The 14,679-nt window shown below is 33.3% G+C and overlaps 3 protein-coding genes across 4 annotated transcripts in view; 1 reads left to right on the top strand and 2 right to left on the bottom strand.

Moving 5' to 3' along the window:
• Nucleotides 1–14,679, bottom strand: part of LOC125857448 (uncharacterized) — a 622,948-nt gene that overhangs the window by 117,671 nt on the left and 490,598 nt on the right. The window lies entirely within an intron of this gene.
• LOC125857449 (uncharacterized) lies at nt 12,050–13,070 on the top strand. Its single transcript, XM_049537044.1, has 2 exons — nt 12,050–12,474; nt 12,557–13,070. The coding sequence occupies exons 1-2, from the start codon at nt 12,117–12,119 to the stop codon at nt 12,877–12,879; spliced, it is 681 nt and encodes a 226-aa protein (XP_049393001.1). The 5' UTR covers nt 12,050–12,116; the 3' UTR covers nt 12,880–13,070.
• LOC125857439 (protein EMSY-LIKE 3-like) overlaps nt 13,651–14,679 on the bottom strand; it is a 16,634-nt gene continuing 15,605 nt past the window's right edge. For both annotated transcript variants that reach the window (XM_049537031.1, XM_049537032.1), the window contains one exon: nt 13,651–14,009. In XM_049537031.1, the coding sequence (XP_049392988.1) occupies nt 13,873–14,009 (137 nt within the window). In that variant the 3' untranslated portion in view covers nt 13,651–13,872. The remainder of the gene's footprint in view (nt 14,010–14,679) is intronic.

The following is a 14,679-nucleotide window of genomic DNA, read 5'->3' as shown; positions in this document are numbered from 1 at the left end:
GATGAAGCCTTTATCCAAAAAATCTTTCAATTGCTCTTTTAATTCCTTAAGTTCTGTCAAAGCCATTCAATAAGGAGGAATAGAGATAGGTTGTGTATCTGGAAGAAGGTCAATACAGAAGTTTATTTCCCATTTGGAAGAAACATCGGGTAAATCATCGGGAAACACTTTCGGAAACTCGTCAACAATGGGGACCGACTCAAGAGTAGGGGTTTAAGAAACCATATCCCTAAACCGCATAATATGGAATATGTAACCGTTAGAAATAATTTTTCTAGCTTTTAGACAAGAAGCAAATTGACGTTAGGCATAGAGTTTCCCCATTCCATTCTAGGATGAGTTCATTTGGGAACTGAAACTTGACTACACAGGTTCTACAGTCAATAGAAGCATAACATGAATGTAGCCAATACATACCAAGGATAACACCAAAATCCAACATATCAAGCTCTATAAGATCAATATGAGTGTCGTTACGGGATAAGGAGACATGACACTTTCTATCGACCCTCTTAGCCACAATAGATTCACCAATTAGAGTAGAGATAGAAAAAAAGATCTAACAACACATCCAGAAGAATATCTAGTCACATATGGTTCCACAAAAGACAAGGTAGCACAAGGGTCAAGTAAAGCATAAATATCAAGTTGGAAGACTTTCAACATGCCGATAACCATATCAGGAGAACCCTCTTTCTCATGACGAGTCTGAAGTACATAGAATTGGTTTTGCTTTGGAGCACTTGAACTCGAACCACTAGGCGGAGCTTGCTTACCTTCTCTCCCCTTAATCGTAAGCATAGGATAATCCCTTATTTTATGAACACTCTTACCACTACCGAAGCAACCATCCATGTTGGCTAAACACTTACCCTCATGTTTCCTTCCACACCTAGAATGGCAATGAAGTTCCACCATCATTTCCTCTTTGTGGCTTAGGGTTAGACACACTATCTTTGTTGAACTTAGGAGGAGCATTGGAGGAACCTTGGTTGGAAAACCTTTGTCGGAACTTAGAACGACCATGTCTCTCGGACCATGAATGTGAAAAGTCACCATCACCGGTCTTGGCCCTCTTTTCCTCCCTAGACCTTTCCCTAAGTTTCTCCTCTTCAATTTGTTGAGCATGAACTGTGAGACGAGAAATGTCCATATCATTGATAAATATAGCGGTACGACATTTCGTAACCACCATTTTGGACACACTCAAAACGAACTTACTCATCCTTGCCCTAGGATCGGTAATCATAATAGGAGAATATCAAGAAAATTGTGTAAGCCTTAAAGCATATTCCTTCACACTCATACTTCCTTGATAAAGGTTGATGACTTCAAGCACCTTTGCCTCCCTCATCTCAAGGGGAAAGAACCTATCAAGGAAAGCAACCTTAAACTTTTCTCAATTATGAGGACCCGCATCTTCTTCCCTCTCTTCTTTCCATTGGTTGAACCATATTTGAGAAACACCCTTAAGTTGATAAGCGGACAATTCCACATTTTCCACCGATGTCACTCCCATGATCATCAACACCTTATACATTTCATCAATGAACTCTTGAGGATCTTCCTCAACCTTAGAACCATGAAACTCTAAAGGATTCATTCTAGTAACGTTGGTGGCTTCGTTAGTTCTGGCATCAGTTCCTGGAAAGCTGCATTTTTCCATCTTTTTGAATCTAAGGTGTTACAAACCACGAGCGGGAGGAGAGGAAGCGTCGAACCCTACATATGAGACAATGTAGGCACAAGTATACATTATTACACTGAATGTAGTAAGTATGGGGAAATGCATAAAAACATGACCATAAGAGGACATAAGGAAAACATGATATGTATGACCAAGTTAAAACATATTAAAAAGCCTTCAAGGAAGAATCATAAATCATGAACACGGTAAATGCATCTTAAAGCATAATAAAAGCTTCATAAAACCTTAAAAGTAACTTAGTTCATTTTTTTATGGGATATTTAATGTTAACCGACATAGACCATGTGATCTATAACATGGAATCCAGCGTCTTGATTCTACACCAAAAAGAGATGTCCTACATGCCAAGTTAAGGACCATAAACTTCTAGCTTAGGTGGATCTACTAGATATGTCTTTCCAAAACAAATCCTACAGGGGCACAAAGTTAGGGACAATGAGATTTCTACTAGACACCCGACCTCTACTAATGGGAAGGCCTCAATCTCAATGTCTTCTCAGTGCTAAGTAAAATCCCAACGGAATTAGTCATAGCCATATTTATATTATCATACTTGGAAAGACATAATTTAAACTACCAATCTAATCTTAAGACATCATAGAGTAGCTCCTTTAAACCATGATTCATGCATATTTGAGAAATCCTTTCACTAATCATGATTTCGTAATTATGTGAGAAAACCTTTCACAATTTGATGATGCTTATCTTAAAAGCAACCTTAGACATGAATATTTTCCTCATAAAAACATATATAACTTTCATAATTCATATTGATAACTTCATGGACTTCTTCATAAATTCATAGTCAAAATCATGAATAATGCATGAGTCTTATAGAAATCAATTGGAAATCATGTAGTTTAATCAAAATATGCATAAGAAGATTGAAATTGAAAAATTAATCAACATCAAGTAAGACCCATGTAGATCACGTGAAACCCTAAGCTATTAGGTGAAATTGAATTGGAAACTTAGAAATATTTTGGGACCCAATGGATGAATGGAATCCATTGGTGAAGTCACACATACTTTGATGATCAAAGGCCAAAATACATGGAGGAAGAAGGAGACTTAAAGCTTGAACCCTATATTTTCTTCCTTGAAGTTTGAGAGGATTTGAAAGGGATGAATGTGATGGAATTTGGAAATTTAAGAGAATGAGAGAGTTTGGGTAGATTTAGGAATTTAAAGGCAGCTATGGACTTGGAATTAGGGTAAAAACTACATAGAATAGGTATTAAATATATAGAAAGAAGACCCAAATACCCTTAATAAATAATTGCCGAAAGTGATCTACGGTTCGGACCTACGATCCGTAAAAAATTCTACGGCATGTATTGATCAACCGTAGAACCAAATTCAAAAACCTGAAAATTTCATCATTTCCCATAAGAGCTTTCTACAATCTGTCATTCCATCTTTGGTCCATAGACCTCTTCCGTAGAACCTAATTTCAAGTACAAAATTTTACTAAGTCTAGATCCTTTCTACGAGACGCTTTTTAGGACCCATCAAACTCTTCTTGTAGACTGAGGTCTCAAGTCAACTTCTCTAAATCAATCTATGGATCAATCCTATGATAGGTAAAACTTCCTACGGCGTGTCATGTTCACTCGTGGGTTAAACTTCAGAAACTTGAAATTTGCAAAATTCAACTCTAGGTCCTACCATTTCCTTCCTATGGTCCGTAGGTGATAGGCGCAAATTATACATCCCTAAACAAGTATAAGTGGTTGTTGTTCAAATAAAAAACCTAACAAATGTTAGGGTCGATCCCATGAGGAATGAGGTCTAGACTTATGCTAATTAGTTGTTAATTGTACTCTTAGTTTAGTTATTTCCGTAAAAGGGTGGCTTTGTAAAAAAAAATCTTAATTGATTAATTTCAGTAACAAGTGACCAAGTAGACAGGATTGAATATTTTGTAGAATCAATAGAAGATAAAACTAGGGTATATGTGTTCCCCACAAATCCTTAACGCAATAAACTTTATAGTAGTAACCTTGTCTAGTGTTTAACATCCAAAGTCAGTAAGTTAAGTGACTCCTAAGTGCCTAGTCACCCAAGAAGGGAATTTCACCATGCAACTTGGTCGATCTACGGGTGTATCTTTTACTAATCCTTACCCTTAATCCCATATTAGCTCTCACATAGGGGGTTCAAGCTATTAGATGTCGGTTGTAGTCGTCAAATCTATGTTGTTTAATCTTTTTTACCATTTGTTACTTCCTTGGCCGGGCAAGTAGGAATAAGGCGGGTCCTAACGCCGGCCACCATTAAAAATAAATAAAATGAAGAGATTAATAATACATGCATAAATACTATTCAAGAATTATTAATTATTAGGTATACTTGGTTAATTTCTCATGGTTCCCACAACCCTAGTTGTAGATTTACCTACTCATGCTTGAATCATCACAATTCATAATAAGGTTGTTAAAATAAATCATGAAGTTACAATTAGAGAAGATGAATTCTGGAATCTTGAATTAATGAACCAAATATGTATTATAAATTGATGCTTCAAAAATTAAAATGGACAAATTATTCACCAAAATAATTCTCAAAACCAAAACAAAAAGTATTCAACTGTTTAACATCCAAAAATGAGAAATAAAACAACTATTTATAAACATCTAATCCTAAATAAACTAGGAAAAGGAAACATAGAAAAGTGGGCTTCAACAAACAAGTCTATGGTTCATGGTCTACGGCTCGTAGACCAAGCCCATAGAAGGTAGCTTCTTCAAAGGATATTTGGAATCTTCCTACGGACATGATCTACGACTCATAAACCTTTGCATGGTCCGTCCTGGCAACTCATCGTTCAATGTACTGGACTAACTTTTCGACTCTTTCTACGACCCAGACCTACGGCTTGTAGATCATTCTACGGCTCATAGTTTGCTTATGTTGCCCCATACTTGGACAAAATATCACCATCATCTTCAACCTTCATCTACAAGTCAATTCTACGGCTCGTAGAATGGACTACGACTCATAGGTTGACCCGTATGTCTTCAAAAACTAGTTGATTCATTAAGGTCCATCCTCGGGATATCACAACCTACTTTCCTGTAACCATAGATAAAAATACCATTAGGTCTACTAACAAATGATTAAGACCCATGCAAAACTCCAAATTTAAAGCATTATAAGTACCTTAAATTTGTGGTACATTAGTAGGTCAGTCTCATAGACCACCGCCTCAGTGCCAAAAACTACATTTTCCTTTCTAATTAAACTTTCTAATTTTTGAGGTGTTACAATGATGGGGTATGAAAAAGATAGGCTAGAAATAATCAGAACATATGGATGTGGCAAATGAATATAGGATGAATGTGTATATGTTCAAAAGAAAAAAAAGTGAAAAGAGAGAAAAGAAGGTGAGTCACATCCGAATTATTAGAAAATTAAGGGGTAAAAAGATGAGAAAAGGTTGGCTACGAAAAGAAAAGGAGAGCTAGTTGAAGATTATATCAAGGAGGGCATAATCACCACTCCCAAATGTACCCTTCCTTTACCCCAAGCCTATGTTACAAGCTAAAAAAGTCCTATAGTTATCCTAGTCTCATTTTGGTAAAGTTGGTGTATTATTCTGAGAGTGAGTGTTTTTTATTGTTCCTCATAAACAAACCTTGAGTTGTGAGTGATAGGGATTTCTTTGTGGTGAGGGCATTAAGAGTGCACTATTAATTTTTTATTGTTAAAAAAATCACAAATGGTGTATGCCAAGTTGCTTGTTGATATTCTGATGTCACCCTTAGATTTTTTTGAGTTGATGTGTTAACTGATATACATGTGCATTCCTCGATAAAGTGTTGATAGTTCATGTGACTGTAAATACATTGTTAGGTGTTGCTTGAGGACAAGCAAATATTCTAAGTTGAGGGTGTTGATGTGACGACATTAGATGACATATTTGATACTTTTGACTATGAATAAATGTTAATTCTTAAGCAACGATAGTATCATTTCATGGTTTACTTACTAAGTTACACAGAAAATCACACAAAAGGGGAAAGGAAGCAAAATGGAGCGAAGTGTTGGTAAAATAGACCTTTGTGGGAGAACTGTCACACAGTCACATGCCCGATGAATCATCAGCTCAAAGGCTGACAGTGGGATGCAAAATTGTGGCTTCTAATGGTCCATCTAATGAACTGTCACATGTGCAATGGGCTGTCAAGCAAACCGTTACTAGGGGTATCCTAACCAAGCTATTAATACAAAATGACGACAAGGGCGACGAACTATCACACCTGTAACGGGCAGAAAAATGTGCTTCAGAGGACCAGCTTTTACATTTTAAATTTCTCAAATTTTCTGGAACTATAAATATTATATTCTAAGATTTAAATATTATTATTTTTATCAAGAACGCAATAACAATGTATGCTACGACTGAAGTTTATTGAGAGTTATTTTGGTCTTAAAATCAAAGTTTTGTTAAGTTTTCTTCACTTTTTAAGTATATTTTTATTCAATGAATGAAATTGAGTATTTGGTTTCAATTATCATGAACAGTTAAACCCCACAATCAAGAATTGTGGAATCCATGATGATTTTACCTAAATAAAGAATCTTTGCGGAATAAAATTTATATTGTGATTGTATGTCTTGTTAGTTCTGTCGTTTTAATTGAATTTTAATAGTTGCAAATATTAGAACATGCTCTAGGTTTGACTTGTTTGAGTAAAATAGGTGCAAAACCTAGGAAATGAGTTAATAGCAAGGATTTGAGACTATTAAAACTCGTCTAATGATTGATGTTGTAGAAAGATTAACCTACTCAGAGTAAATGTCGATGGTTTAAGGTTAACATTTTTAGTTCAGAAGAATAAGAGTGATACATACTTAATTTGGTTGAGAAACAATTAAAATATATTATGAAGTTTGATAATTTGGTATATTGGCACTGCAAGGTTGAATTTCATATTGACCATAAATAAGTCATACAGTCTTGGTGAACACAATCATGGGTCCTCTCTTTATAAATTTCTTATTTTAAATTAATAGTGCTGAAGTTACAAGTACTAGTTGATACTACGAATAATTTCATCAACCCAAACTTTTTCTTTCTCGGGAAATAAGTAACTAATAGTAAATAATCGCATACGGCTTAGTTCTCACCTTATTCCCTTTGGGATTCGACTCCAACATTGTTGTGTTCTATATTTGACAATTATCGTGTTATACTTCTTTAATGGAGTTGTAATTTAGGTGTATCAATATAATTTCAACTCATTCACGCATCACGATCACGAGGCCCAAAGGGCTGGGGTTGCGATGAATAAGATTTAACTAGGTACATAGACCCTTCATCGTGATCGCCAGGGTAAACACACGCAAATGCGAAAATAAAGAAATCGGGCTTCTCGAATGTGGCTCCAAGTGTGCAGACGCGAAGAACAAAGTTGGGTGAACCAGAAAGGGTTGCACAAGCTCAACTTTGAGTTGGCAAAATGTCCCGACAGAGGCTCGAGATTCGTTCAAAATCTCGTGCACGCAAATACACTATACTATCTCACCAAATTTGATATTTCAAACTCAATGGAGATGTCAAAACTTTCAATGAGGGTCATCTCGACAAAAAGTGGATTCCACATCCAAAGCTCTATTTTGGCCATAAGCCATAAGGTTGCATGAAATAAGTTCGGAAGCCTGGGGACGTGGGCTAAATGTCCATATAGACTAACATTGATTTTTCAGAGCTAACAAGACCCTTGGAATTGCGTTCTAAGGTCGTTTACCTGAAGTTTTGACCAAAGTCAATCCATTAAACTTCAAAAGCTCCAAAATAGAAAAATTTTCATAAAAATCAAATGAACGCCCTGATGACTGAACTAGCAGTCCCAACAAGTCAAACTATAGAAGAGCTCTAAACGCCAAAACTACCCCAAACAAAGATTATAAGTATATTGAATTCAAATACATATTATATGACTTTGTGAATATATAACTATAATATTTTTAATATAAATGTATTATAAGTACTATGACTGAATTTTAAATGTTCCAGTACTATTTAAATTAATTTGCATATTATATAGTATATTATAATATGTATACTATACTGAAAAACAATTCTGTAATATGTATATTATTAAAAATGTAACAAACTTTTTCAGTTACCGAAAACAGGTACTCCCTCTGTCCTAATTTATATGACTTACTTTCCTTTTTAGTCAGTCCCAAAAAAGAATGACACATTTCTATATTAAGTAACAATTTAACTATAAATTGTCTATTTTACCCTTAATGAAATGAATTACAGCCACACAAATTTATATCCACAAGTTTTAAAAGTCTTTCTTTCTTTCTTAAACTCCGTACCGAGTCAAACTACCTCACATAAAATGGGACGGAGGGAATATATAATATGTCATATATTTTTAATAGTTATATATTTTTATATATTTCAACATCATTTTTTTGGTGAATACATGGTTAAACAGTTACATAATATGTTGAATTAAAAATGTATTATATTTTTTTTTTCTCTTGTTAACGGTGTTAAAATATATTATTATATTAAAAATATGTTAGTTATATATTCACCACGTGCATTGAAACATGCCTATAATATGTATAATATAATGAATTCAAAATGTATTACAATTGTCATTTGTATATATTTCTTTTATTGATGATGTCAAAAGAAATTATAATATACAATTTTCCTATGATTTTCATACACTTCGATAAAATTTTGGAAAGATCAATCTTAATATCATCAAAGAAAATAAATGTTATTTTTTCATCAAAATCCTTAAACATTAAGATATAAGTTCAAAGAAATTCTCAATTGTTTTCAATAATACTCAATCCAAAATCAAGTCATAAGTTAGGAAAATTAATTTATATTTTTAAAAAAAAAAAAAGAGAAAAAGACGGAAGAAAAGAGAAGAAGGGGGGAGAGAGGGGGAGAAAGATGGACACTAGAGAGAGAGAGAGGCGGGGAGTGGGAGTGAGAGACGGAGATAGATTTTTAAGAAAATGATGTTATAGATGGCAAAACATATTCTACTACTATAAGTGGTAATTATAAGGTTAATATACTTTGTTTATGTAAAAATGTAGTTTTTGCCTCATTTATATTATGGTGATTAAAATGAATCCACATTATTATTTAACTATTTACCCTTTTCATTCCTCTTTCATTATTTTTATTGAACATTCTGAAGTCTCCCAAACAGTCAAACCTTTTACATTATGTAAAATCTATTGTTGTTTGCTTAACAAAAAAATAAATTTGCTTTTTGGTGCTTTCTTCAAATTTCTAGCATCGCAACAAGTTAACATTACTTCAATATCATTATATCAACTTTTCAAATTCAGTGAAACACTATTTTGTTGTATGGAGTTGAGTGTTAGCCAGTCAAGAACTCTCACATTCAGAAGATGAAAGTGACGGAGCTGAGAATAATGTGATGGATGTGTGGGTATACTAGGAGAGACAGAATAAAATGGGGATATTCGAGATAAAGTGGGAGTGACTTCGATGGAAGACAAGATGTAAAAAGTGAAATTGAGACGGTTCGGGTATGTGGTAAGGATAGTGCAAAGATGTGAGAGGTTGGCTATGGATGAATTCAAAAGAGGAAAGGGTAGACAAAAAAAAAGTATTGGAGAGAGATAATTAGACAAGGCATGACACCATTGCATCTTACTAAGAATATATCCTTAGATAGGAAGGTGTGGAGGAAACAAATTATTAGGGTACATGGTTAGTAGGTAGGAATGCATCTATACTAGTAAGTAGGAGTGTCTTGTCTTGTTGCTCTTACTAGTCGGCGTAGTACTACTCTTGTAGTTTTGTGTTCTTCGGTTTATGTTACTATTTGTTGTTTCATGTAGTTCAATTATAGGATTGTTGTTCTAGTATTGTTTTGCAACTATTTGTTGTTTTTTGTTATTTTCTATTGTCATTTGTACTTTCATTACGGTTTTTTCTAAACTATTTTTTTCTTGAGTCAAGGGTCTTTTCGAAATAGCCTGTCAACGTCACCTTTGAAGTAGAGGTAAAATTTGTACACACTTTTTCTTCCTCAGACTCTACTATGTGGGACTACACTAGGTATGTTGTTGTAGTATTACTATTTTGTTTCATTATATTAACTTCTCAAAATCTTGAGCTAGGTTTTATTGTTCTAACTTTATATTATATTTTTTTGTTGAAAATTTACATTGCTACATCTTACTTTATAAGGTTTGCGCACATACCCTCTCAAGATCTCACTTCTATAACTACATTGAATATGTTATTGTTATTCAATTTATATATGTCAACTAGAAAAAAATTAAGGTCTCTCTATGAAATTTAACTTTAGACCCTCAAACTTGTTGAGATTGTCCTAAACTCAAATCCTTAAAATATAGTAAAAAGTTTTTCTTGAAAAGGAAAATAACCACATGCTCTCTTTTTTACTCTTGCATATGATGATTAAAAAAAGAGTAAATTTTAGGTTTAGCAAACATAAAAATCATATTTATATGTTATAGCTATAGTTTGTATAATTGCGCTCCATAGCAAACTTTATGTTTGTTATGGCTATTAATCTGTATATTTCGGTATACATATACATAAAAAAAAATATGTATTTGGGTCTATTTGTATATTTTGGTATACAAATGGGTCCTGCATTTTGTATATTTCGGTATATAAATGGGATGGCAAAAAACATGAAATGTTTGTTGCGAATTACAAATAAAAGAAACTATGGCTATAGCATTTAATTTGAATTAATAGTTTGCTATTTCATACAATTTTCCCTTAAAAAACAAAATTAATCTAATATAAAATAATCTTAATATGTTAGAATTTGTAATTTAACTACTATATAAATAATTATTGAAAAGTATTACTATATATAATAAGTGGGAATAGAGAGGAGCTTGGGGTCAAGTTTCTCTATTTACAAATAAAGGAACTAAGTTTCTTTTATTGAGAGCACACTTCATTGACCTATCACAAAGCTGGCCCACCTACTTTTATACACTCCTCTTTCATTATATTTTAATTTTTTCCTTTTTAAATAGTAGTAAAAAATAAATTTAAAATATTACAAATTCGGTTAACTCTAAAAATTTTACGCGAACTGTATAATTAGGACGAAGGGAATAATATATATTATTAGAAAAATTACATTAAGAATACCATAAACCACAATAGTTAACAACTTACAATATTTGGAAAACATATTAACTCTCAAAATTTCACATGTGTCGCATAAATTGGGACAAATGGAGTAACATATATTATTTGGAATTACATTAAGAATATTATTAGTCACAACTTAAAGTATTTAAAAATAGATAACATATATTATTTGAAAATAATGTAAAAAATATTATAAATCATAATAATTAACAATTTAACGGATATTGTGCCCGTGCTTGCACTTAGAAGTGAGAATGTTTAGGAGCTTAGGGTCAGTCGGTCAATTGACCGATTTGCCCTTCTTCTTCAACTTTCTCTATGAATACTATTAATTGCAACTTAAAGTATTTAAAAACATATGAATTAGAGCAGCTTGGGATCAAATTTCAAAATTTACAATGAGAGGAACTTGCTTTAGGTACTTAGGGTCAAGTTTAGAAATTTATAAAGACGGAAACTAATCTGAAATTTAACCTTCATATACTACTTTATCTAATTTGAAGTGTGTGCAGTGCCTTTTCCCTAACAAACTTTTCACTTCTCTTTGCAAGTATCTAAAATTACTTCTTTGTACGTCTTTCGCTTCACTTTCCCTAAAAATATTTTTTAATTTAAAACTCAAACAATCTCAAATTTAAATTAACACTGATAATTTAGAAAAATGTGATTAACTTTCGAAATTTCACATGTACTACATAAATTGGGTTAAAAAGTAGCATATATTATTTTTAAAATTACGTTAAAAATATTATGAATCAGACATATAAATAGACAAATAAACTAACAATTATTGGGCTCGTGCTTGCACAGGCTCCATTGTATCTAGTATGTATATATATAGAATCTTAAATAGATATGTGGCTTGATTTAACAATAAAAATACACTCTTTGTCCCAGGTTAGATAGACACTTTCTATTTTATATGATGATTAAAAAATCATTAATAGATTAATCAATTTTACTATTTTACCCTTTATTTTGGTTAATTAGCCTCTTGAAAAAAAATATTGAATCTTCAAAATTTGTTTATGCTTCGAAATGTCATATTAATTGTAAGGGTAAAATGAGAAAAGTAATTTAATAAGTAATCAAATAATATGGAACAAATATTTTAAATAAAATGTTCATCTAACTTTGTTGCATTTATTTCTGCAACCAACAAAATATAGAAACCTACTCCTTCAACGACCCAAGTTACAACAGCCTTATTAGTAATTGCAATTGCAATTACACTGTTGGTAAGCTATGGCGGAAGAAAGTGGTACCTATAGCAGAAGCAGTTGTACCATTGAGAGCACCGACGGTGTAATATTGGACGGTCGTATTTACCGGCCAACTTCGGAGGAAAATTCCAGTTTTGTTGCAGTATTAGTGCATCCTTATTCTGTGCTTGGTGGATGTCAAGGATTGATGAGAGGCATTGCTAAGGGATTGTCCAGTCGAGGTGTGATTGCTGTCACTTTTGACACTAGAGGTGCTGGGAAATCCAGTGGTCGTGCTTCCCTCACTGGATCTGCTGAAATTAACGATGTTATCTCTGTTTGCAAATGGGTTCACACCAATTTCACTACAAACACAATTATCCTTATTGGTTCATCTGCAGGTCAATCTATATTGTTGTTTGTTATTGGATCTGAGACTTGAATTATTCTTGTATTGAATTTGTGATTGATAAATAATTACAGGAGCAGCGATAGCGGGATCTGCAGTTGATGAAGTAGAGCAAGTGGTTGGGTATGTGAGCTTAGGATACCCTTTTGGTTTCACTGCTTCGATTCTTTTTGGAAGGCATCAAAAATCTATATTACAATCCCCTAAGCCAAAACTGTTTGTCATGGGTACTAATGATGGGTTTACTAGCGTTAAACAATTGGAGAACAAGTTGAAGGATGCTGCTGGACATAACACAACTCATCTTATTCAAGGAGCTACCCATTTTCAGATGGAAGGTCCTGCTTTTGATGCAGACATGGTCAACCTAATTCTTCAATTCATTACCACATTATGATCTTACCCAGCAGCTAGAGTTATACAAGTATTAATTATGAGTGAATTCATATTTTATCTCATTTATTAGTGTTATAATAACACAGATTTTCTCATAATCTAGTGGGTTTTTAGATTGTCAATCAAATGTTGTATTAGTTTTATACATGAATAATTTATTTCATATCTATCTATTAAACATCATATAAGTTACACAAAAATCGAAACATAGATAACTCGTTTCTTATCCAATTACCTACCAAAGTTATTTTTGAAACACAACTCATGCAATCAATCCCTTTCTTATTGCTTTGCTATTCTTTAAGCACTTGCCAAATATTCTATGAAAATAGTATCTAAACAAAAACAAAAGGTGATTTCCTCTCATGTCTAAAGCCTTGGTGGAAAGACACCTAAAGATGAGAGAATATTAGTCTATGAAATGGATGAATGTCCTGAGAAGTAAATCCCAGCATAGAGAGAAGCTAGGTGGATTCCTTTCATTTGTATCAAGAATATCTTGTACCTGTATTAGTGAGAGATAATAGCTATCATACACACTACCATACATACCATCACAAAAAATAAAAATGTGTTTAGGGAATGAAAACAAACTGAAGCAGTCTAATTCAGGGGTAGTAACATCACAACTAAAGAGTAATAGCATAACATACAAAGACATCTCTACGTTGTCTTGCACGATACATGCAACAGCAAAGTTGGCACTATAATCCATTGAGCTGAAATACGATGTTTGGCAGCTCAGGTCCAGAATCTAAATAGACAAAATGTATTGCCAAACTGAAGCAGCTTTATTCAGGGGTTGTAGCATCACAACTAAAGAGTAGTAACATAACATACAAAGACATCTCTACGTTGTCTTGCACAATTCATGCGACAGCAAAGTTGGCACTATAATCCATTGAGCTGAAATACGATGTTTGGCAGCTCAGCTCCAGAATCTAAATAGACAGAATGTATTGCCTAGAAATGATGATTATGAAAAAGGAAGAAACTAAATAACGATGACATCCTCATCTGGATGATTTTCCGGTGCGCCTTGACCTCTTGCCCTCATCCCAGGCTCCATATCAACACCATCATGATTGCTCCCCAGCAGATCGTTCTTATGGAAGAATGGTGGTTCCCCACCTAATCATATAAAAATAAATTATTATAACCAAAAAAGAACAGAAGATATAGATATATGGCTTTCAAAATCAAGCAAATATTTTGGTATTGCATTCAACAGTTGTCAGAAGGAGGGTCAATCAAAGAACACAATTTCCATTGTTGCATCTTCCAAGATTTACACAAATCTGCTCCTTGGATTCACTACTAAGCGAATATGGACAGATGGAAAACTCTTTTACGACTTAAAACTTCTGTTGACCATGGATTTTTAAGAACATAACAATGCATGTATTTTTGCTAGACTATTAATAATTCTTACAATGAATTGAATCAGGACATTACGATCCACTTCTCTAGTCAAATCACTCATTACTGTCAGAAAAGCCGGATTGACTTCCATAGATTTGATGGAAGAATTCACTTAAATTTTTGGAAGCAGCTAAGTGGTAGAAAACAAACTCAAATTTCAAAAAATCCAGTTTGGGAAATTGTTGGGAAAAAAAGTACACAAATGATCGTTGGCAACCATTCCCAAAAAATAAAAATTTGGACTGTTCTTCAATAAGTGTTGAAAAATGTTCTCAAACTTATGCAATAAATAAAGTTCTCCAAATTTTTTTGCAAAAAAACTCAAAACCCACATCCTGAGTAGTTTATTGTACTTTTTTTTTTTTTTTGGGGGGGGGGG

Source organism: Solanum stenotomum, chromosome 3 (assembly GCF_019186545.1).
Source record: "Solanum stenotomum isolate F172 chromosome 3, ASM1918654v1, whole genome shotgun sequence".
Lineage (NCBI taxonomy): Eukaryota > Viridiplantae > Streptophyta > Magnoliopsida > Solanales > Solanaceae > Solanum > Solanum stenotomum.
This window is presented reverse-complemented; position numbering and strand designations above follow the sequence as displayed.

Coding starts and splice junctions, on each gene's coding strand:
- LOC125857449 (XM_049537044.1), top strand. CDS start 12,117: ATGGCGGAAGAAAGTGGTACCTATAGCAGAAGCAGTTGTACCATTGAG. Junction 12,475..12,556: donor CCTTATTGGTTCATCTGCAG/GTCAATCTATAT, acceptor AAATAATTACAG/GAGCAGCGATAGCGGGATCT.